We start from the raw sequence: 23,290 nt of genomic DNA, 5'->3' as shown, positions 1-23,290 counted from the left end.
GAATTATGTTTACAATTGAAATATAAAAACATAAGTAAGAAAAAGAATAAAAACGCCTCTATGTCTGTATATAAATATTTAGCTAGGCCTTCTTTCGTTATAAGCATCTAGTGACTTAGCTTTATTGAATTTCTCCAATTCGTTTTCAATTGCATTTCTCCCTCCAAGTAGCAGTCCCATCGGAATTCTGTGACCCGGAGTGATTCCCTTTAGCTTTACAATAAGCTCATTTTGCTCTCTTAAGGTAGAGAACACCCTCATTATTCTCGCAACACTCTTAACTTTTTTCCTTAGAGTGTCGGCTCTTTCTTTAGTAATAACGCTTGTTGTAGGCTTAGCAGTTCTAGTGACGGAAGAACTTATTGGATATGATTCCTCTAAAAGTCTTCCATCTTCATTAGCACAAAATACGTCAAGGAGCCTTCTAACATCATCTGGAAGGTCCTCCTCGCTAATAATTTCGGCATTCTGGTCATAAGAAGAAGCAACAGGTTGAAGGATTGAGTAAAGCATTTCCGTAACTTTTTCCGATACAAATGGAAGAGACCATGAAAATATATCCAAAAAATTTGGAAGATGATACGGGTGGGCGGAAAAATTAAACTGTTGAATGTTAAGAGTGTTATTTTCAAACTTTAAAATTGCACCTTTATTGTTATATACATCACAGTAATTTGGAGCACTGAAAATTGTAATTACAGATGGAAATCTTGTTTTTTTGTTTGGGGTGTGCATTTTAAAACCTTCTAGTTGAGCCTCATGAGCCCTTACTATTGAAAGAAGACCATTTTGATCTAGAAATTTATTGCTTGCTTGTGTTGCAAAAAAGTAAGAACAACCACGAACATCATTTGTAACAAAAGGCTCTTCTATTGTTTCTGAATCATCTTCTTTATCGACTGGATCGGCCCACAATATGTCGCAATATAGACCTGATCTTGGTGGTTCTTGAAATCTGTTTATCATTAATACTTGATCTACAGACTTAAGCTCCGGAGAAAGACCACCATGTACACAAAAGAATTTCTCATTTATAATTGCAGCTATTGGAAGAGTGTCGAAAGACTCCATAAAATAAATGTGCACAGTTGTGTCATATTTGTATTCACATTCATCTTTAAAATTAAAAAAAGTAGTCATCTGTCTGCATTCATGATTTCCTCTAAGCAAATAAACTGTATTAGGGTAGTTTAGTTTTAAACAATATAACAATAGCAATACTTCTATAGAAAATGATCCTCTATCCACATAATCGCCTAAAAATAAATATTGCGTTGTCTCCGGATCCCCACCTACCTCTAATAATTTCACTAAATCATAATACTGTCCATGAATATCTCCAACTACCGTAATTGGATCCCTCAGTCTCAGCATATTAGATTCATTTGCAGTTATCTCTGATGTTCTTCTTATTATCTCCAACAAGTGCTCCTTTTGAACCCTACCTTCTCTGAGTAAATGTGATTTCAACGTTCTCCAATCAGGTTGGCCATCTATTCCATCTGGGAAGAGTAACTCTTCCGTCAAAGGGAACATCGGAGGGGGGTCAACATCCTTAACTACTCTGTCATTAAGTGGATCCTTTAAGGGCTCCATGTTGTAAATACTGTGCACTTATTTCTGTGTCTATCGCTTCTCACTGTATCAACTTAATACTTTGCGTTATAAAAAAACAATCTACTTCAAATAAACAACCACTATAACACATAAAGTGGGGATATTTCTCCTAACACGCAGTCCTCTCTCCTGTTAAACAATCCTAAAGGAAAACTTTATTTTCATCTACAAATCCTTATTTATTTATATACTCGCTTTTACCTTATCAACATAAATACAGAAAATTAAACAACTGGTTGGCGCCACACATATTTATTTATAGTTTAGCCCACAAATTTTTCTTTAACTTGGCTGTTATAGTATAAATACGTAAATGTAACATCATTAAAAACTCAACTTTTTGTTTTTAGATGTATTGTTTGTATCTTTAAAACCATTCAAAATTTCGTTCATTCAATTAGTGATGTTTACTTAGTTTATTTGTGATTTACACTCTACAAGAGGAAGTAATATATGTTGTGTTGTCTATTCTTTGGCATTTTTGGAAATTTATTCAATCAGTTACCTGAAGTTACTCAAATAATGCACATTTGAAAGAATTAGAATTAATTTTTCTTTATCTCGGAGCGGGATGTAACACATAAATACACGAGTATACATGTAGAAGATATAAACTAATGCCAAAACTAGACGAACCAGTTAACTTTGGCCTTTATTTTTGTGTTCGAGATGAGAAACAAGTGAGCTTTGAATTTTCAATTGTTTTAAATTTACTCTTGAAGCAGTTGTCGGACTAGTTCACTTTCAATTATCTTCTGTTTTTCTATATAACACAAAATACATGTTAATTTTATTCCTAGTAATTATGAATTATATATTAAGCCTCCTTTCACAATATTTTAAGTAAATAACATATTCTGATTTAAAGCAGCAGGAAGCTCCAGTTAAGCGTGTTTTTAATATTAGTGTTGAATTTATAAATGATATAAATTGAAAGAATGTAGATTTCAATTAATAGATGCAAAATTAATGAAATAAAAGATTTTAATTGGCCATAGCTAACTCCATAACTGAATAACTCAATTTTCATATATCTTTCATGCTGAAAACCGAGATAGTCACAGAACTATAGCGTGGAAAATTGGGAAAGACAAAAATAGAAGCGGAATTCAATCTAATGAATATCAAACAGACGCAACTGACAACCATATTATTACAAGAGGTGAGAGCAAGAAAGGTGGATTTAATAGATCGATAATATTAATTGACAAATTATAAAGATCCAAAAGACTACGACTTACCAGTAATATTAATAAAAAAAAATTATTATTATTACTAATATCTCACAGTCACTTTCTTTCATATAGTCCCAAAGTCGGTAGTGTAATTGCTGTCTATCATTATAGTTTATTCCTACTCAAATATTATCAAATAATACTATCTATCACGTTGAGTAATATATGAACTTAAATCTTTATTTAACTTCGAGTTCATCACGAAGTAAATTCAACTATCTAATGGAATGCTAATTTTAGAAGCAACTGGGAAAATTTTAGAGAGTGATCCACGGCAGCTAACGTATTTGCAGTTAACACCATCTGGAATAATTCTACCTTCTGCTTGATATTTTAGATACTCATCCTTTGTAAACTTAGTGAAGCCCCATTTGTCAGAAACAACGACTTTTTGTCTACCTGGGAACTTGTATTTTGCTCTTCTTAAAGCAGCAACGGCAGTTTGTGTTTTGTCTTCTTTGCATCTAATAGACATGAGGACTTGCCCAATGTTGACACGTGAAGCAGTACCTGTTGGTTTACCGAAGGCACCTCTCATACCAGTTTGGAGCCTATCGGCTCCAGCACATGAAAGCATTTTATTTATCCTCAATACATGGAATGGGTGTACTCTTATTCTCAAGTGGAAGTTATCTTTACCACAGTATTTAATCATGTACTTGTTGGCCGAAATACGAGCTGCCTCAAGAGCTTCACTTGATATTTGTTCATATTCGTCTGATATTAAGTGTACTACTGCTGGGAATGCATCGCATTCTGCCTTTTTTCTACCTACATCGTAAATACGAATCTTTGGGTCCGGTACACCACGACAAAAGCGAGATTTCGGGTATGGTTTTCCCTTACAGTATCTATAACACTTAGCTGGACGACGTGCCATCTTCTACTTGTTCTTAACACTAATTTTAATCAATACAAAAAGCAAAGGAGGAAAGATCACTCGGAAACTTTTTTCTTGTAATTGGCCCTCTTTGCAGTCTTATTGTTTTATTTACGATATAGCCCAATTATATTGTAAATAACTGGCTATTTACAAACACTTGTTTAAATAAATTACTATTTTAACCGTTTCCCGGATCAAAATAATTTATACAAATTTATTACTTCTAATACTAAATATGTAATTATGTTTTTATTAACCGTCTCGTCACATTTTATTTATTAACGAACAAATAACAAAAGTTTTCATCACATTTCTATTTTTTACTTTGATTTCCTATTTGTTCCAATATAACACCTAATATTAAGAGACAACATTAAATATACCTGTCTTTGTTTAGGCGGTACACAATGGCGGGCAAGGGTTAACATAGTTTTAGTCGTAAAAAGTACTGTAGCATCTCTAAATTTATAACAATAAGTTTCCCTATTAATATTGCCTTGGCTTATTCTGTATAAGAGCAAGAACATGCTAACATGCTGCTACGTTAGGTACTTAATTCTTAGATTTGGGAACAATGTCCTTGACGACTATCGTTTAAATACAGCCTTAACTCGGGTTTAGAGTCACGCATTTGCTTTTGTATTTCTCTTTTCAGTTTTAATTTGCATGTTTATTTTAGTGTAGTAAGGCTCTTTATTTCATTAATTAAGTTAGTTTTTGCGACTGTTTTTCTGCAGTTAGAAGAAGTTGGAATAAATACAGTTTGTGGCTCTGTTTTTGTGTTAAATAACCAGGTGGGGTTAAAAACGCCAGTAACAATCAAGCGTAAAATAAACAAACTAAAAATAGAATTTTGAAAAAGAATCGCATTGTGAAATGATAATTAGGAAAATATCTGAATTAAATGAATAATTTTGTTTTAAATAAAAACTAAAATGTCAACAAGTGCAGTAAGTTTGCATTTTTCTTTTACAAAGAAACTTTTAAAAATGGCATATCTAATTGAACGTCTGTTTTTATTTGTTTCTTTTGAGTCCTTTTTTTTAACTTCCCTGACTCAAATTTCAAATAAAAAACTTAATTAACGAAAGAGAAGAAGAATAGTAAATGATATAAACAAACTGAGGAGGGAAAAGTATTTAGGGATAAATGTAATGCCTTTTTCTCAAAACATGATGTACTGCCAAGCCATAATAAATGGTCCAAAAGACACATTTTGGGAAAGTGGTAAGTTTAACAAAAATATGAACAAAAAGGAAGCGTTTTGACGAAACCAATAAATTACTATACAAATAAACTTTAACTGTGTACTTAGGAACATTTAATTTAATAATGCAATTTTCGGAAGAGTATCCTACAAAGCCCCCGGAAGTTAGATTCATAAGCAAAATGTTTCATCCAAATATATACCCAGATGGAAGAATATGTTTGGACATATTACAGAATCAATGGAGTGCATTATTTGATATTGCATCAATACTAACTTCAATTCAGTCACTTTTAACAGATCCGAATCCAGATTCGCCGGCAAATACTGTTGCATCTGAAATGTATACAAAAGACAGAAATAGATATAACAGTGAGGTGATAAAGTGCGTAGAAGAAAGCTGGTGCACTCCCGAGTACAGAATTCCAGATTAAACAATTTTGAGTTTCCCCCATTGATTATACGCATTTGAAAGCAATAAGGACTCAACGCTTCTATACATAGATTCTGGAATAACAATATAGTTACAATTTTGATCATCATTGTTGACGGGATTAGACTTAACTAGTATTTCTTGGAACTTGTTAGGTTCACACGGATTATAGTTTCTCATGTTGTATCTTAAAGATTTATATATACATGACCATAAATCCGTGATCATAATTGGTTTTACTGAAGATATACTGCTGCTGGAACTTGAATTCCCCATTACTAGGCACTTACCCAAACCTTTTCCTCTGCCGTCCATATCGCCGTTCTCAATTCCTTTATTTAATGTGCCCTTCTCGTTTGTACCAAATGAAATTTGGTCGGTAAAAGAGTCGTATTCCATCTTTATTTCCTTGTAATTGTCCTCGGTACCACAAACATTTTTAGATGTTATATTTCCAACTCCAGTTTTGCGTTTGACATCTTCCACTATGGAGTCTTCACATTCAACATTAATAGTGTACTCGTCTTCGTCCGCTTTTTTAGATGAGTGGTGGTCCCCAAATTCTGAATTTTCAATGCTGTTATTCGTGCCAATGTCAGAGCCACAATTACTGTTGCACTTATAGTTCAAAAGCATTTTGTTTCTAGCCTTGTTTATTTTTTCCTCCTCTAGTATGTGTTTAATGATATCTTTGACGTAAAACCCGGCCAGTTTGTATACTGTTTTGACGGTATTTTCAGAAAACATGGGTATTTCATTCAAATTTTCTGAAAAACTCGTTTTTCTTTGGGGCGAGTTTTCATCATGAGTACTAAATTGTAAATTTGAAGTCGAGTTGTTACTTTTGTTTTTCCTACTCAAAAACCTCACCGTTTTTCCAATATCAATGTCACTATTATCATCATATTTACTACTAATAACCTCAAGACCCAACATATTGTCTGTAGACCTCAAATAATTGCCATAATCATTGAGTCTTTTGTAAAACAAACTAAAGGTATCTTTTTTGATGGCTTCTTCGCCCCCAATTTTACATGACGTTCCAAAATTATTGGGCAACATTTTAGATAGATTAGTACAGGGTCCTGTAATATATAAACTCATTATACCCGCAGAACATCTTTTTCTCGAGTGCCTAAGCATTTGCAGCAACACTTCTTCCTTTGTATGCATATTATAATGACCTCCATGTCTGCTTATTGACTTTCTGGATGTCAGCTGAGAAGACATTAGCGAACTTTGACTGCCATTTTCAAGCATTTTAATTGGACTAAACTTTCCATAACTTGAACTTTGAGTGTTTCCTTGGGTTTGAGACTTAATGCGAGCCCCATCTACAGCAACTGAGGATGAAAGAAGACTTGACTGGAGAATCGAAGAATTAGGAGAATTTAGTGAATTTGTTAGACCCTGTCTCAAAAGATTAGAATGTTTATCGTAGTTATCACCTGCAGTATTATCAATCCTATTTAAATCATTGAAATATCTATCGAAAAAACCATTATCCTTGTTTCGAAACAAGTCAGAATCTGCACTACCATTAATTTCATGATTGTATCCAACCTTTTCTCTTGAGACCAATGAAGACGAAAATGACCTCAATAAATCCGGATTATTTGAAAGGAAGTGTTCTTTTAATATTTTTTCCAATATCTCAACCAATTGACTTCCTTTAAGCATAGACATTAAATGTCCGTGAAATTCGTTCACTTTAATTTTTTTGCTAATTAAGGACGAAACCAATAGCAATATGGAATTTATGTGTTCCCTAGGTATTACTCTTACAATTGAATTCATCAATTCGTCACTTATATTACTTGGAACTTCTACTTGAAAAGTTGTAATTCCCAAATTAACGGTATCCGTTCTAAACTCCACTTCATCCTTTACACGAATTCCGCCACCATACCCAATGTTGCTGTCTATTTTCAGATTTTTTGGTCTAACACCGTCCTTTGACTTTGATTGATATCTGACTTTAGGTTTGGTCTTGGATGTATGGGAAACCTCACTTGACTTTTGAGTTGCTCTCATATTCCTTCTTGCTTGATCATTATTTCTAGTTTTACTTTTTGTTCTTAGAGAATCAACTAATTCCACTTGTGAACCTGAAACTGTTTGGAGAGATGTGCTTGAAGGCTGGGAGCCAGTAGGATTGACGTACGTATTTCGGGAAGCGATTCCCTGGGTTATTGGCATTTCGGAATATGAACAAGGCTTGACACCGTTAATGTTATTTGGAACACATGTATTTTGATAAATTTGATTTTGTCTATGAGTTTGAGAAGGTTGTGGCTGTGTCTGAGACTGAACTGTCTGATATTGAAGAGAATTAAGTTGATTGTTTGGATGATAGTAAGATGACTTAGACTGAGAAATCTCTTGAGAAAACTGAGTTTGAGGAATCTGTACTTGAGACTGTGAATATTGTTGAGAATAAGATTGTGGATTGGACCGCGAGTATGATTGAGAATGGGATTGAGGACGCGATTGGGAATACGGTTGAGAGCTGATTTGATAATGAGTTTGAAGATGGGGTTGAACACCATGTTGGGAATAAGAGTGAGATTGTGAGTGGGAATATGGTTGTGAGTAAGGCTGAGAATAAGATTGGGACTGAGGCAGAGATTGATTTTGAGACTGAGTCTGAGTAATGTGTTTAATCTGTGATTGAGAATATGCATTGTTAAAGGCATTAACATCACAACCCTGCCCTGCATATTGCTTGGACGCATAATAAGAATTCACCATATTAGAGTTGTTACTGCTAAGGTAATTTGGGATACTATTAATATTATTACCGATATTGATACCATTGATTTTGCTGTCCATATTACCAGCATTGCTGCCATTACTAATGCTAGTATTAGTTACATTATTTATAGATTGACTCATATGATGAACATCATATATATTTTTAGATGACGCTCCCATGTGACTAATTACATGTCCGCTGTTACTAGAATTATTAGGGTTAGGAATAAAACGGCTTTGAGGCAATGCCTGAGTCTGAGGTTGTATAATGTGCTGATCTTGATATTGTGAAATATAGTAAGGTTTATTGAAACTCACGTCAATTGTGTTTTTTATATTCTTTTCTGTTTGTAAATTCCCACCTCTAATGTTGTTATTAACAGTTCCACTCTCGTAACCAACGCCTCCATTAAAGAGCACTACATTTTGATTTTTAATGTTATTTATATTGTTTCCACTATTCGTATTTGCATTACTATTTAAATTACCAATTCCAACTGGAACATTAAGATTTCTAGCTCCATCGTAAGTTTGATTTCCTTCTCCAATTCTGTTATTTGAATTCATATTTAAGAATTTATAGTACTCATGAGCGGAAACTCTATCCAAACTTGGCGTTAAATTGCCACCATTAACAAATCCGGAACTGTTACTACCACTGTGAATATAGTTATTATTGGCAATACTGCTGCTACCAACTTTATTGTTGATGTTGTTTGAATAAGGTAATTCTGCCATCTATTTGTCTATACTTTAGTAGTTTATAGCTACGTTTAATTAAAAACAATATTCTAATATATTTGAAATGTATAATCGAAGGAATAAGGGAACAATATAGTTAACTTCGTATACTGTTAGTACTACTCCTCAGACAATCATTTATTATACATCAAAGCTAAGCCTCATCTATTATAAATAAAACCTATTTACATCCCACCCAATTGTAAAAAGAATAAATTCTAAATAATTACCAAACGAAGCTTCAGCGCCAAGTAATATTTGAAATTTGCAATGTAATTTATCATTTTAAAAGTTATTTTAAATAAATAAATGCAATAATAGACTGACGAAACTTGAAAGTGAGACGAAAATGAGGACTGTTATATACATAAGAGGCTTAGTGCCACACTTTCACTTTTGAAATAAATCATTAAAGGTCAGAACAACTACAAGCATGCAATATTCACCAAGTGTTATAAAAGAATCTAGATAGAAAAAAAAGTCGACACTAATTATTCTGTCCTTCATCACCTTTTCTAAACTTGGCTTGTGCTACTTCCAATATATTAACTCCTAAATAACTAATACTGTCTTCATTTTCACTTAGTTCCTTTCGTTCAATCTCACTTTTCAAAATTAAAATGTTCACGTATTTCTTCTTAACGAATATCAAATTTAACAGGAGTTAATGATAAATTGAACTCTTATTAAATCAATTTAGATTGGTCTTATCAATTGAATGATCCTTACACACATTTTTGAGTACTTCTTGAATGTTAATCATTTCGTCGGTACCACTTAAACTGGTGATCCAGGCTTCAGCGCCAACGCGATCAAGCTTAGCCTTCCAAACCATGAGCAAATCTCTAACGACACTCCTGGAAACCATGCCTTTATTTTTAACCCATTCTGAATAGAACGATAACAACTGTTTCGCTGCTTCTTGTGGATCTTCGCAACATTCTGCTGTTTTACTCGCAGCCTCAATTGTAAGCTGGCTTCCGTATGTTGATCTTAGTGCCTCCAAGAGATCGATTGATGGGAGGAATGATTCATTGTCGGCTAAATCACGGATTGTGGTTGATATTTGACTAATTAACACTTTATTCGAGTTTATCTTGCTTATTTCTGACTTCTTTTTTGTGATATTTAGCGTTTTCTTGTCAGCAGATTCGATTTCAAGTACTTTTCTGAGCATTTCCTCGTAGTTGAACATGTCTCCTAGCGACAATTTATTCAGTATTGTCTCAGCCTCTTCTCTAGTTAACACTTCGCCTCCAATACTTGTTAACCAAATGAACTGCTTCTTGGTAATCATTCCGCTTCTATTTAAATCATACTTCCTAAAGTATGATACCATGTAGTCAAAGTGATCTTCTGGGTGGATAATTGAGGTACTCCATCTTTCAAATTCATCCAAAGTTATATTATCTCCCACTTCTTGCCTCAACTTCTCAAGGTCTGCTTTTGATGGTGCCAGACCTATTCTGTGTGCCAAGTGATTCGCCTCTTCTAGTGAACACTTTCCACCGGATGCAGTTTCATTAAACATCTCTCTTATTACATCTGCCTCCCCCTCCTCAAAGGCCTCCTCAATTGCCTCTGAATCTTTAACGCTATTAACTTCATCAAGTCCGTTCTCTGTACCTCCTGAATATTCACTCTCGTAGTCGCTTTCCTCGCTTTCCGAGTAATAACCTACAAATACACCATATTCAAGTCTTCCAGACTTTTTGAAGTCGCTGTACACCACGTCGCAACCAGAAGTACATGCTCCTGAACACCCTGTACTGTTCAACAATGATAGCATCCTAACTGGCCTATATTTTACTTCCGCTTCGCAAGTCTATCCCTGTTCTTCTTTTGCAATTATTTCAACTTTCTTTCTTTTGGCAAATAAAAATTATCAACAAATCCAATAATCTTAACCAATATAGTTGTCTGAATAACTCTTAGTGACTGTCTTTTTTATCTTGCTCTATCCCCCTTGTCACGACGTAACTGATTAACAGGTAACGTAATTCGCATTTTTAGATTTAAACATGCAGTATTGCCCGCCACAAGTGCCCGCTCGATTTTGTTAATTATTATATGATCCGAAAACGAAAGGCAATGCTAAAACAAGAAAGTTACGAATGTTCTCAGAGTTTTATATAGCAGAAATGGATTGTCTGGTTTGCATTGAGGTTCGGCTGATAAGAGGATGAGTGTCTGCGATGTTTGAATTTTTTTCTATCAAGTTTTTCCTTTACTTTTCGGGCTCGAAATTAAAGATTAAATTGGCGGTAAATTGTACTTGCTTGTATACGAATTTTTTTTAGATTATAAGTGTAGTAAAAGTAGGAATAAGATTAATGCAACTCTCCTAAACAGGTGTGCTAACTATTTCTCTTGAAAAATAACAGCAGTATTTTATTGGTTTTTCTCCTCCGTCAAGGCGCAAGTTTTTTTTTAGCAGTACTGGAACACCACAAAAACCGTCTTAATACGAAATGGCCCCAACCAAAATCGTAAGTTTGCTTGATTTGTTTATTTTAGTGAATGCGAATGGGAACACACTGTTCTTTATGGCTGTGCGAATGTTCTGGAAGTTAAGTCTGATTTGAATGAGAAGGCGAACTGGATTCGCTTAAAAACTTGTTTCAAAGTTATCAAGCTATTTCTGCCTAGAGATTGAATTGTGTATGCCTTATATTCGCTAAGCACCCATTAACTTGTGCGTCTGCGATTAACTCTGATCATTAACTCAAACCCTTCTGCTCAAACAAATGTAAAATAATATATGCTTTGATAGAGCAGAGATAAAATAGAATTTGCGTTTAGAGATGCAGCGGTAGGTTACAATAACAATGGACAGAGGGAAAACTGGAAAAAAGATTTGAATCTAACAATTTCAAAACGCCAACTTATTCAGTTTTCCCTTCCTCTTAAATTCGCACTTACTTGTCCTATTTATCAGGGAAACGGGTCTACAATACAAACATCTAAAATCGGAGAGATAGTTAGAAGAATGGTGAGTTTCAAAAATTAAAGCGAGACGTCTTATTTAAATGAATCAAATCTTTAATTATCAGGGTTTGGCTCCCTCTGAGGCTGAAATAGAGCAATTTGTAGCTGTTGTCGGTCAACAATGCGATTTGGCCAAATTTGTCAGGTTTTGCGACTCGATAGTGCATCCGGAAGACACATACAGCAACCTCGTTCAGTTTTTCAAATCTTACGATTCAAAAGTAAGTCATATATTGGCATTATTGGCCTTATTAATTAAAAGCTACCTAAAATTAACATTTTTATGTTTTTTCTTTTTTGAACGTTATTCTTAATTTTATACAAATTATATCTAGAGTTCCGGCTCAATTACCTCGCAACAGCTAACATCGCTGCTTACAAACTCGGGAGAGGTATTATCAGAAAAAGAAATTGAAATGCTTTTGAGGTAAGAAACTATAATTTATTACTTTCAAATTAAAGCAGCAGTAACTAAAGTTATATTTTACAATAATCTTAAAAAAACAGAGAGTTTCCAGCAAGCGACGGGGGATTCAACTATGAAAAGTTTCTTAAAGAGTAAGTTTTACCAATCAAATTGATACTCACCTCATTCAACTGTTTTTGTTTAAAACACCAGAGTCACATCATAAAACGATGAAACTGTGTGCGACATGAGATTAAGCGTTTACTTAGGTTTATAATAGTTATTTTACCTGTAATTTTATAATTACTGCAATCTTTTGTGTGTGCACAACATAAAGGCAATTTTGTGACTCTTAAAAAGGAAACTAAGCGTTTTTTGTTAGCAGAAATATGATTATATCTTTTATTTTCTCAAAATCAGTTAGTTTACTTGACTTCTGTAATTCTGTCCTTTCCTGCTAAATTATTTTTTTATACATAGATTACGGTCACACAAGCCTGCACCTAATAATGATAATAGCAATGACATAAAAACAATCTATTTCGTAAGTCATACATAGTAGTACTTTGTATAGGTACAAAATGAGTAAATTTCCAGAAAAGTATTTTTTTATGTATTAAAATTGTTTTAAAGACTAGTAAGTGAATTTCGCTTCCTATGATATATCTAGCTACCCCCAAATATTAGGGTGCATTTTCAAGGTCCCAAAGAGTGCCTGTTGGCTTTAAAATAAGCTTAAGAAAAATTACAGAAACAAAAAGTAAAAAATTGTTTTTATATATAATTAAACAAATAGAAGCCATAACTCACACTTATTTAAGATTAAAATTACATATTTTATCTACCTAATTTCTTTATGACTAAACTAAGCAAGTATTACATGTTTGTTCATATTTAAGCAACTCACACGCTCAACAAAGTGATAATATTATACAATTTGTGGATATTTTAATTTTGAGTTTTGTGTTAGTTTTTATATGGTATAGATAATACAACAAGCTTCAAAGTGGCTGTAAAATAGCAGGAAAATACACTAACCGTAGTAATAGTTTGACACTTGCTATTCAGCTAACTCTATTACCATACTATAAAGCAAGAGACCCATTCATTTTGGATATTAATAGGGCAGCAAACTGACTTACTGACAAATTTACTCATAGACATACTTGAATACAAAAAGCAAGGGAATATAACCTTGAATAAGGCTAAACGAAACAGGATCAGTGGTGGATTTCACTTTAATGCCTGATAGAAAGGACAAAATTTAATATAGAAAGCATGAATAAGAGCATTCCTGGAAAAGGAGCACCTCCAGGGGTTGGCTTGGGTGGCCCTAAGAAGGCACTTGGGCCACCCAAATTGGGAGTAAAAAAGAGCATTCCAGTTAAAAAAAATGAGAATCTAGAGTCTTCATCGGCACCTCTTCCCTCCTCTTCCACGATTCCTCCTAAACCTGCTGTCTCTTCAGGTGTAGTTCCACCCCCAAGTTTTTCTGAAAAGAAAAACAGTGCAAAATCACAATTAGAATTGAAAGGCTCCAAATTGGGGCCTCCATTAAAGTCCAAAGAGCCAGACTCAGCTTCCAGGAGGAATTTAGACCTTAAGGGAGGAATCGCGACAATAAAAAGCATATCAAAAGCAAAAACACAGAGTCAATCTCATAGTTCAGTGCAGGAGAACGTTGAAAATGCAAAAGTTGAAGCGAAAAGTTTGATTAAAACTTCACTGTTGCGAGACAAGAATAAGTTATATAACAATAATCTTTCAAACTGCGGTAACAATACAGTAATAAGTAACAGAAGTACATTTGTTGAGTCAACTCTTCCATTTGAAGTTGGTCCGATAAATCGACTTTTGTTTCAGGACAGATCAACATCCGAGAAGGGCTCGAGAAGAGACATAATGGGAAAGAATACAAAATTAACAAAAAGGGAGGATGGAATGTTTAATTTGCACGTAAGCGTGTTGGATCCAGCATTAACAGAGTCTGCAGAACATTCTTTGGCTGCACTAAGCCAGACATTTAAAGAGGAATTCGCAACCAGACATTTTACACTAACAACTACGGAAAAGAATAACTTATTATTTGGTCAAACAACACGTGCGAAACCACAAATGATAAATGAGAAGTTTGGAACGATGACGGATTCGCTGTTGTTGCTTCAAAAGCTAGAGGAGTCAAGGGGAGGAGAGGTTCACGAGATTCAGAGAATAATACAAAGATTAAGAACAACAGCATTAGAAAAGTTTTTAAAAGCACAGTATCCTGAATCAATGTTAAATGCACTGCATTGTTACGAAATATCAAGAGCGTTTCTGACAAAATACTTAGGTCATCCACTAGAAGGGATAATGGTAATAGAATTAATAATATTGGCAAAGTGTTGTGGTTTAACAGGCGAACTTAAAAAAGGAGAAACGTATCTGAAGGAGCTGAGGTTGTTGATTGAAAACACAATATTATCTGTGGCTGATAAAAAGAACGACTCTAAGCCTGGAGCCAAAAGCGATTCAAACGGAAATAGAGGTGCGGCTCTGCAACACGAAAGCTCAAACACCCACGGGCCCGGTGGACCTTTAGGGTCAACTGGAACTGGAATAAATGCTAATGCGACTGTAATGGGACCAACAATTTCATGTGACTCGTCTGTTTTGTGCAGTCTCGTGCTTACCACAGCTGATCTGTGCAGTTTATATAGAGATCACGTTTTAGCATCTTTTTATTTCGATAAATACTTAACATTGGTGAATGAGGTCTATGGACGATCAGATTTGGTAATGAGCGATGCGTATTCAACGGTAGCAAGTTATTATTTTAGGGTTAAAAACTTTGAGAAATGCAAGGAACTTATATTGAATTGCTTGGAAATAAGAACAGCAATACTAGGAGACCACAATAAGAATCCACCACATCCAAGGGTAGCGGACTGCTATTCAAATTTGGGATTAGTTTGCAGACTGCTAGGGGACTGCAGAGAAGGAGTACAATATATAATGATTGCACTGGATATGTTAATGAGAATTTACAACAACAGAGACTTTCCTCTTGTGCAGGATAACATTTTAGCACTAGGTTGTATATTTCACCAAGCAGGTAACTTTAGATATGCGCTTGAACTATACAATGAGGTTTACAGATATAGAAAAAGTACACTGGGATTTGAACATCCGGACACTCGTTTTGTACTCGAACTCATTAATCAGTTGGATGCGGATACGAAGGTTTATTTAACTGAGAACATAAAAAATTGCACAGACTCGATATTCATTCAAGACATACAAAGAAAAGGCCTGGAATCAAGGACGTCAATGGAGACTTCTGCGGAGAACTCCATTAGGGAAATAATAAAAGAGTCTTTGTCTAGATCCAATAAAATAAATAGGATGATGTACGAAGAATCCTCAATATTGGCAAGTCCAATATGTCCGAGTATAGATCAGCTTAGGTATCGTCAGATAGAGACTTTTTTAATTGATCCTAACAATTCAAAAGGGCTAAATAAAGAAACTCAGTTTAACTTTTCACAAACTAATGAGATGCTTTGTACTTCCAGAATAAGAGCCCTTCATGGGGAGATGTTTCAAACTATGACCGTAAGTTCTACAGCGATACTTCCACATTTAAAGTTAAGAGTTACAGGGCCGGATCATTTAGCTGTATCTGCAATGTTGTCCCTCCCTCCATTTGCAAAAGGAGAGAGGAAGAAACTTCCAATAATCAATATTCCTAAACTAACTAGAGGTTATCCCGTAATTGGCGATCAATCAGTAGTAATGACGATAAATGAAGATGCCCAAGCATTACTTTCCAAGTGGAATATTCCCGAGCCTTGCATAACACCAGAAGGGAAGCTAATTACCCAGAATGAAATTGACGAAGAGACAGGACTTTTAATGTATCTTAAACTCGTAGATTTCAGTGGAAAGGATGAAATAGAGGGCTACTTTAAGGAGCCGATATGGGTGCCAAATGCAATTATACCTTTGGTTAGAATAAGAAACAAAAAAAACTCGGAGTTGACAAAGACACAAAAACTGGTACCAAAAATGTTTGTGAGTGGTTCTGGAGGTCTTTCTCTAGACAACGTTGGACTAGAGCAAAAATTACCACCGGATGACATATTGTCCAAAATAATAGGAACAAGACCGGATGTGGAGGAGATTAATTCGGTAAAGTTTCCTTGTATCTCGTTTTTGGATTCAGAGGGCGTAGTTATTACAAAACTTCCATATGTAATAGATATGGATCCCTTTATTTGTGCTTCAACAAGAATAGCGTTGCTTGCCTCCTCTAAATGGAGTTTACCGGCTCCAGACTCCCAAAACATACTTGAACTACTCTCTGGAAGGGGATTGGGAGCACTGATTAGCTCAATGATAAACTACAAACCAACGGAAGGGAACATTTATGCCGGATTAGCGGATTTGACTCAAAAATCGGCAAAAGCTGCAGGACTCGCCAGTCTGCTTGAAGGAATTGGTCATGTGGAGGGTGTTATAGCTAAAACAGCCTCAGAAGACGCTGCAAAGTCAGCAGCCCCTAAATCTGATGCAGGAGCGAAGGAAGCCGCTCCAAAGAGTTCTGGTACTGCAAAGGGTACACCTCCATCCGGTTCCGTCAAAACTCCTCCCGGAAAAGGGAAAGGACCTCCTGGAAAGGGAAAGGGACCACCTGGAGGAAAAGGTCCACCTGGAGGAAAGGGTCCACCGAGTGGAAAAGGTCCACCAAAGAGTGGTAAGTCTACATTGAAGATTGGTGGGAAGGGAGGATCTAAGGCAACTGGACCGGAGTCTAAAACAAAGAAATTGCATTGGGATAAAGTTGAGAACATTCAGGGCACTATTTGGGACATTAAAGATCCAATTAAACTAGATTTTGGCAATCTGGAAGAAGTTTTTGGCGTAGAGTCGGCAAAACCAAAAAAAGCAGTAGAAACTACAAAAAAACCAAAGGTGATGCAAATATTGCCAGATTCAAAGAAGGCATACAACATGAGTATTGCTTTGTCAAAATTCAATGCATATACATTCCAACAACTGCGTGATGCGATTTTAGATTTAGACAGCAAAATACTTACTGTAGAGGCGACAGAGGCTTTGTTATTGATGATTCCTACACCTGAGGAGTTCGCAATAGTCAAAGAGTATATAGATGCCGGAGGTGACCTCACTCAATTGGATAAACCTGAGCAATATGTGGCCGCTATGATCGGAATACCGATGTTTGGAGCTAGACTAACTGCTCAGCTATTTATATTATCTTTTGAAAATACATTTAAAGAGCTGTCAACGCCATTGTTGGAAATAATATCTATTTGTAATGAAATAAAGGCAAACATTAAATTAAAAAAAGTATTTTCAATCATTCTTTCTGTAGGTAACATGCTAAATTTGAATACAGAAAAAGGAGATGCTAAAGGTTTTAGAATGAGTTCATTGTCAAAGCTTTGTGAAGTCAGATCATCAACAAAACCAGTAAAAACACTATTGCAGTACATTTCAGAAATAATATGGAGAGACAAACCTGAGTTGCTTTCTTTGGCAGAACCATTGGCACTATTAGAGAATGCAATGAAATGCGATTTGGGAGTGATTGAAGGTGAAATACAATCTCTGAGTTCTTCAATTGATAAAATTACAGATACAATGAAGAGTGCTCAAAAAAGTAATGAAAGATCCGGGCCTATGGGAGAGAAAGATCCTATTGCTAAAATACTGGCAGACTTTATTTCAGATGCGGAACCGAAAGTTGAAGATTTGTCGTCTACAATGACTTCAGTCAAGGAGAATCTAGAAAAGATGGCTCTTTATTTAGGTGAACCACAAAACGCTATTTCAAGAATCGTTTGGCCAGATTACTTCCGTGTTATTTGGAACTTCGTGTCTAATATAGAGAGTATAAGAAAGACTAAATTGGAGGAGGAGAAGAGGCTTAAACAAAAACAAGAAAACCTCACGAAAAGGGAAAAGACCGCAAATGTTGTTAAGATTAGGCTTTTGGAGAAAAAGAATGTCGCACAACTTAAGAAAACTGCTAGTGAAACAAAACCCACATTACAAAAGCAGAAAATGACAGTAAATATGGCTCCCAAAGCAAATGCTGTTAAAACTAGCAAATTAGATGAAATGGCGAGTTGGTTTGCCGATGATCAAGAAAACGTACAAACTCCTTTATTCCTCCAAGAAGTAGTTGAACAGTCAAATGACACAAATATTGCACTTACTGATTTGGGAATTGACGTTGACTTGTGGTAACACAAATAAAAGTGAAAGAGTAACTGAAATAACTAAGTCTATAATTAAGCTTAGTGTTTGTCGTTAAAAAGTAACAGATTTCACACTTTTCTTGCTACTTTTCAAGTGAAACATGCTGTAATCTGTTTAACATTGAATTGTGCCATATTAATAACTTTTATAGGATAGTTGATAATTAATATTTTTCAAACTTTTAGATATGTTTTCTTAGCATCACATATTATAGCGCTTCATTGTAAACCGAAAACAAGCACTATACCACGTAAATCATATGTTCAAATTACTTTCAACTAAAATTCGAAATTTTCTTTTAATCACCCACACTTTTTTAAAATAATTTTAATTCCGTTACTTGCATTTACATGCAGTTACATGTTATATACCCCACTAACACATATGAAAAGGCGGTTATTTTTGGCCACATAATATTATAGAATAAAACCAAAAACTGAAACTCTATTTGTAAAACCAACAAAATCGTTTCTAGGTAATTTTCCCCTAAGGAAATATATACATGGGAGAGTGACACATATAATCTGATAGAGAGAGGAGCACGACGCACATAGCGAAAATTGGTTTGTTTACTTGAAAGTTAGTGTTATCGATAAGACAAAAATGGTGGACGGTGATGTAAACAATAAGGATGTGTCTATGACAAACTATTCGATCAATCACACTAAATATAAAAACACACAATCCCCTTCCCATTTTGCGACATCCTCCTTGATAATGCAAGGGAATGGGGCTATTGGAGTATCTGGAAGCAATGGAGGAGGAAGCAACAATATATGGACGAACTCTTCATCTAGAGGCGGTAATTCTCAGAGAGGTGGAAGTTACTTTGGACCTACTGGGAACGTTAGTGGTACCGCGAATTTAACATCTGCTACATTATCTTCAAAAGGAAGGAGTGTCTTTGATAACAGAAAAGAGGGGTTAAAAACAATATTAACCTTTTTAAGTAAAAGGGGATACCCCAATCAAATCAATCCGAAAACATTAAACAGCCCAACAAGAGCGTTGTATTTGGAAGTGTTGCAATTTATAATTTCACAATACGATCCCAGGATAAAAATATCAAAACCGGATGAGGAGATACCAAGATTTTTCAAGGATATTGGATACCCTAACACAATTAACAAGACAACGATAATAGCACCGGGTGCACCAAATACATGGCCACAACATATTGCAGCAATGTCATGGCTATGTGAGTTACTTGACTATGAGCAAGCTGTATTTCCACATTTAAATTATTCAAGGGATGGTGATTTTGGCTACGTAGCAGATGTGTCATTAACAAGCACGTTGTCTAATATATTTCAACAGACAAATCAAAGTGGATTTCAAAATAATGATATGGGTAGCAACATAGACTCTTCAAAATTATTGTCTCAAACATTGAATCGAAGATTGAGCGAGAGTTATAAGTTATTTTTGAATGGACAAAATGACGGTGGATTACTTAATGAGACTCTTGAAGCGTATTGTCGCGAAAGGAAAAAACAGGCACAACAGGCTTACGAAAAGAAGAAACACGAATTAGAACAGATGAATATGGAGATACAAAAAATCAATCATGAATTACAGGAGGGAGAATTATTGCTTCAAAGAAATCATACCCTTTCCCAGGACATATTAAAAATGGAGCATGCGATAGGTCAGTCTCAAAATTCAATTAGACAAATGGATAATTCATGCAGTGATAAAGAAAATGTTTTAAAAATTAAAAGAAGCGAGCTTAGAGGTGTAGAAGACGAAATAGAAAGACTTCAAAAAAAGATAGCAAATCAGGGAATACAACGGGAGGATGTGTCTAGAGTTTACCAAGATATGAAAGTTAAGAGACAAAATATTCGAAATTTAAGGGTAGAAAGAGAGAATACCGAGAAAGAAAATTGGGAAATAGAGCTCAAAATAGAAGATTATTCGAATAAAATATACAATGCAAGCAGAGTTTGGAATAATGTTTATCAGGAAATAATGAATATAACTTCGAATGAAATAAGAAACAATGAGGTACCCTCGTTCATTCTTCTTCAGCCATTGACCATTAATATTTCAAAATCATTTGATAATCAAGACAAAATACAAACAGTTGATGATATTATATGTCAAAATTGGAGCAATATGAAGCATAGTTGCAAAAGATGCGTTGTTGAAGTTGAAATGTGGAAAAGAAAGTTAAAAACACAAGAAGTACAATTTAGTGAGATAATGAAAAGTACAAAGGATACAATAATACAAAAGAAACAAGCTTGTGATGCCCTTGAAAAGAAAATTAAGAATTTGGATAGTGATCTTAATTTATGTGATAAAAGAGAGATGAGGCAACTTGAGCAAATACAAGAGAAGGTTAAAAACTACAAATTGGAACTCGATCAAAAGAAGGATGAATCCCTAAAGAGACTTGAAAAGGCAAAAGGCAGAATACTGCAACTAGAACAGCAAAGCAATCTTCAAGAGGAGCATTCCAGGAACGAAATAATTCAATGTAAACAAGTTATTCAATCTGATGCTGAGTCAATATATAAAATGAAAGAGTTTGTAATTTATAATTTGTCTAATACATTGAATTCAATTGCACAATTGAAAAATCAGATCAAACTTAAAAACAACGCAAAAATAGTTGAGATTAGTCAGATTAGGAAGTAAAGTATCTAATATATATTAATTGATATTGTTTTCCTTTTTGTATAAAATATAGTTGTATGAATAATTATTATGATTAATTAGGCTCTACTGTGATACAAAGAAATTAAAAAATCCAACTAAAATCAAACTCATAAAACCATTTCTTATATATATCGTCTTTTTTCTTTTCCTAGTATTAGCTAGTGAGCTAATCGAAAAATGCACTGCCGGGATGGAATAAATGAAACATTTGGCGCCAAAGATTTCTACAAATATAGTTATTTAGTTGTGCTTAAAAGAAAAGATGCGTAACGAAAAATTAAAAATTTTGTTAACATTTGAGTCAGATGAATTATTTGGGAGTGGTGTTGTTGATTATGTAAGAAATGAGTTGGGAGGAAGTAGTACTAAACACTTTGTTTTGAAAAACGCTTCTGAAATAGGTTCATTTGGTAAATTAGGCGATATAATTTGTATTGGGTTATTGATTTCAAAAAACTTAGCTTTGAATGGTGATAATGTATCACTTTGTTTATTTAAAGAATTATACAGCGTAGTAGGTTATGGATCAGCAATAAGGGTGTATGTGGTTTCTCCAAAAGTAGATTCTACAGTAAAACAAGTAATGAATAATTTAGAGAAGAATTTGTTGTTTTCAGGGTTCATTAAAATGAAAAAACAGGAGGGAATTATTGTTAATTGTTCAAATTTAAACACTGAATATGAATTATTAATGGGTGAGAAGCCTAATTGGAAGCCTGAAGAGGGGAAAGTGATGGTAAAGGATATAGATCTTGAAAATTCAATTCCTGACATTAGTGACTACAAACAACTTGGACAAGGAAAGGAAAGTTGTAAGAGCAAAGAGAGAGCCTGTAATAATTGTAACTGTGGGAGAGCAGAATTGGAAAAGGAAATAGGAATAGAAGAAGCTAGAAAAGTGTATCAGGAGAAAGTAGAAAGAGGGACAGCCCGTTCTAGTTGTGGAAATTGTTATTTAGGTGACGCCTTTAGATGTAGTGGATGTCCGTATAAGGGAATGCCTGCGTTCAAACCCGGTGAAAAGTTAGAACTAACAGGACATAATAAAAATAATGATGTTGAGTTGATTCAGGAAGAAAAAGTGGACATTGTAAGCATTAAAAATAGCGAAAGTACTGATTTTGGGGATAAAAGTAAAAGAAATGTTATTAAACTTGATCTATAATTAACAAATTAATATTCTCATATTTTTCATTAGTTCCAGTTGTTTATTGATCTCATTTTTATAACTGAAACCTGTAAATTCTTTATTTAAATATATCCAATTCAGATACAGATTGAGATATGTTAATAATACAATTATTGAATTCATTTATTCTTTCGCATATTTCTGCTTGATTTAAATCGGAAAAAGAATCCTCCTGAATATCGTCCTGAACATATTTCTCAGAAAATTTTATTTCCTTTTTCATTGTATCTGATATACTCGTAGAGAGCAAGTCTGGCATTATTACAGGATCTTTGTATATTTTTTCAAATGGATATAAGGACAATTGCTGTGAAATAGGAGACATTGCGTCTTGAAATACTCTTATACAAGCACAAAGCGCTCCTATGTCATCTAAATATTCCGAGTATTTTTGCTTCTCCTTAAAGTAAAACGGCAATCTATTCACACCATCGTGTAGGGATCTTATATTTGTGGAAATATCCAGCAACAAACGATTCCAGTTTTTGTCAGCCATCTATTCACCAGAATTAAATTTCTACTGTCTCTATTTCGCTTTTATTTATGAAGATATATTTAAAAAACAGTTAAATTGTTAGTACTTCACTTAATACACAGTTTAATAAGTGTTAACAACGATACTAGTTACTTTGTTATCACTAGTTAAATAGTGAAAGCTTTGAACCCCGCAGCAACTCTCAATTACTTATTTTAAATTTGATTTAAAATCTACTTAGCTAGTCACATTAATTTATTTTTTAAATGCTTCCACTATCTCCCGTTACGTTTCAGGTACAAAAAATAAAACTGTTGAACAGACAAAGAACAATAACAGTTTAAAAATAAATAGGTAGAAATATTATATAATAAAATGACAAAATTATTAAAAAATAAAATAAAATTACTAAACTAGTAAATTTTTTTTCA

The 23,290-nt window shown here is 34.3% G+C and overlaps 10 protein-coding genes across 10 annotated transcripts; 5 read left to right on the top strand and 5 right to left on the bottom strand.

The window, feature by feature from the left end:
• Window positions 1-78: 78 nt before the first annotated feature.
• On the bottom strand, window positions 79-1,596 carry FG386_002134 (protein phosphatase 2B catalytic subunit; the record flags this gene model as incomplete). The annotated part of the gene is made up of 1 exon (XM_067341482.1): window positions 79-1,596. The coding sequence occupies one exon, from the start codon at window positions 1,594-1,596 to the stop codon at window positions 79-81; it is 1,518 nt and encodes a 505-aa protein (XP_067197568.1).
• Window positions 1,597-3,063: 1,467 nt separating this feature from the next.
• On the bottom strand, window positions 3,064-3,732 carry FG386_002133 (60S ribosomal protein L10; the record flags this gene model as incomplete). Its single annotated transcript, XM_067341481.1, has 1 exon — window positions 3,064-3,732. The coding sequence occupies one exon, from the start codon at window positions 3,730-3,732 to the stop codon at window positions 3,064-3,066; it is 669 nt and encodes a 222-aa protein (XP_067197567.1).
• A 938-nt stretch (window positions 3,733-4,670) lies between these two features.
• On the top strand, window positions 4,671-5,376 carry FG386_002132 (uncharacterized protein; the record flags this gene model as incomplete). Its single annotated transcript, XM_067341480.1, has 3 exons — window positions 4,671-4,685; window positions 4,827-4,962; window positions 5,051-5,376. 3 exons carry the CDS (start codon window positions 4,671-4,673, stop codon window positions 5,374-5,376), a joined length of 477 nt encoding a protein of 158 aa, XP_067197566.1.
• Window positions 5,377-5,551: 175 nt separating this feature from the next.
• FG386_002131 (uncharacterized protein) lies at window positions 5,552-8,867 on the bottom strand (the record flags this gene model as incomplete). Its single annotated transcript, XM_067341479.1, has 2 exons — window positions 5,552-5,562; window positions 5,666-8,867. The coding sequence occupies 2 exons, from the start codon at window positions 8,865-8,867 to the stop codon at window positions 5,552-5,554; spliced, it is 3,213 nt and encodes a 1,070-aa protein (XP_067197565.1).
• A 694-nt stretch (window positions 8,868-9,561) lies between these two features.
• FG386_002130 (myosin light chain) lies at window positions 9,562-10,659 on the bottom strand (the record flags this gene model as incomplete). Its single annotated transcript, XM_067341478.1, has 1 exon — window positions 9,562-10,659. One exon carries the CDS (start codon window positions 10,657-10,659, stop codon window positions 9,562-9,564), a length of 1,098 nt encoding a protein of 365 aa, XP_067197564.1.
• Window positions 10,660-11,341: 682 nt separating this feature from the next.
• Window positions 11,342-13,254, top strand: FG386_002129 (uncharacterized protein; the record flags this gene model as incomplete). Its single annotated transcript, XM_067341477.1, has 7 exons — window positions 11,342-11,359; window positions 11,644-11,862; window positions 11,924-12,079; window positions 12,194-12,285; window positions 12,366-12,416; window positions 12,745-12,808; window positions 13,135-13,254. The coding sequence occupies 7 exons, from the start codon at window positions 11,342-11,344 to the stop codon at window positions 13,252-13,254; spliced, it is 720 nt and encodes a 239-aa protein (XP_067197563.1).
• A 288-nt stretch (window positions 13,255-13,542) lies between these two features.
• Window positions 13,543-18,519, top strand: FG386_002128 (formin-like family protein; the record flags this gene model as incomplete). Its single annotated transcript, XM_067341476.1, has 1 exon — window positions 13,543-18,519. The coding sequence occupies one exon, from the start codon at window positions 13,543-13,545 to the stop codon at window positions 18,517-18,519; it is 4,977 nt and encodes a 1,658-aa protein (XP_067197562.1).
• Window positions 18,520-19,134: 615 nt separating this feature from the next.
• On the top strand, window positions 19,135-21,174 carry FG386_002126 (HEC protein; the record flags this gene model as incomplete). Its single annotated transcript, XM_067341474.1, has 1 exon — window positions 19,135-21,174. The coding sequence occupies one exon, from the start codon at window positions 19,135-19,137 to the stop codon at window positions 21,172-21,174; it is 2,040 nt and encodes a 679-aa protein (XP_067197560.1).
• Window positions 21,175-21,457: 283 nt separating this feature from the next.
• FG386_002125 (uncharacterized protein) lies at window positions 21,458-22,360 on the top strand (the record flags this gene model as incomplete). The annotated part of the gene is made up of 1 exon (XM_067341473.1): window positions 21,458-22,360. The coding sequence occupies one exon, from the start codon at window positions 21,458-21,460 to the stop codon at window positions 22,358-22,360; it is 903 nt and encodes a 300-aa protein (XP_067197559.1).
• Window positions 22,361-22,442: 82 nt separating this feature from the next.
• Window positions 22,443-22,880, bottom strand: FG386_002124 (uncharacterized protein; the record flags this gene model as incomplete). Its single annotated transcript, XM_067341472.1, has 1 exon — window positions 22,443-22,880. The coding sequence occupies one exon, from the start codon at window positions 22,878-22,880 to the stop codon at window positions 22,443-22,445; it is 438 nt and encodes a 145-aa protein (XP_067197558.1).
• Between the last annotated feature and the right edge of the window lie 410 nt (window positions 22,881-23,290).

Source organism: Cryptosporidium ryanae (genome assembly GCF_009792415.1).
Source record: "Cryptosporidium ryanae isolate 45019 chromosome Unknown contig_33, whole genome shotgun sequence".
Taxonomy (NCBI): Eukaryota; Apicomplexa; class Conoidasida; order Eucoccidiorida; family Cryptosporidiidae; genus Cryptosporidium; species Cryptosporidium ryanae.
This window is presented reverse-complemented; position numbering and strand designations above follow the sequence as displayed.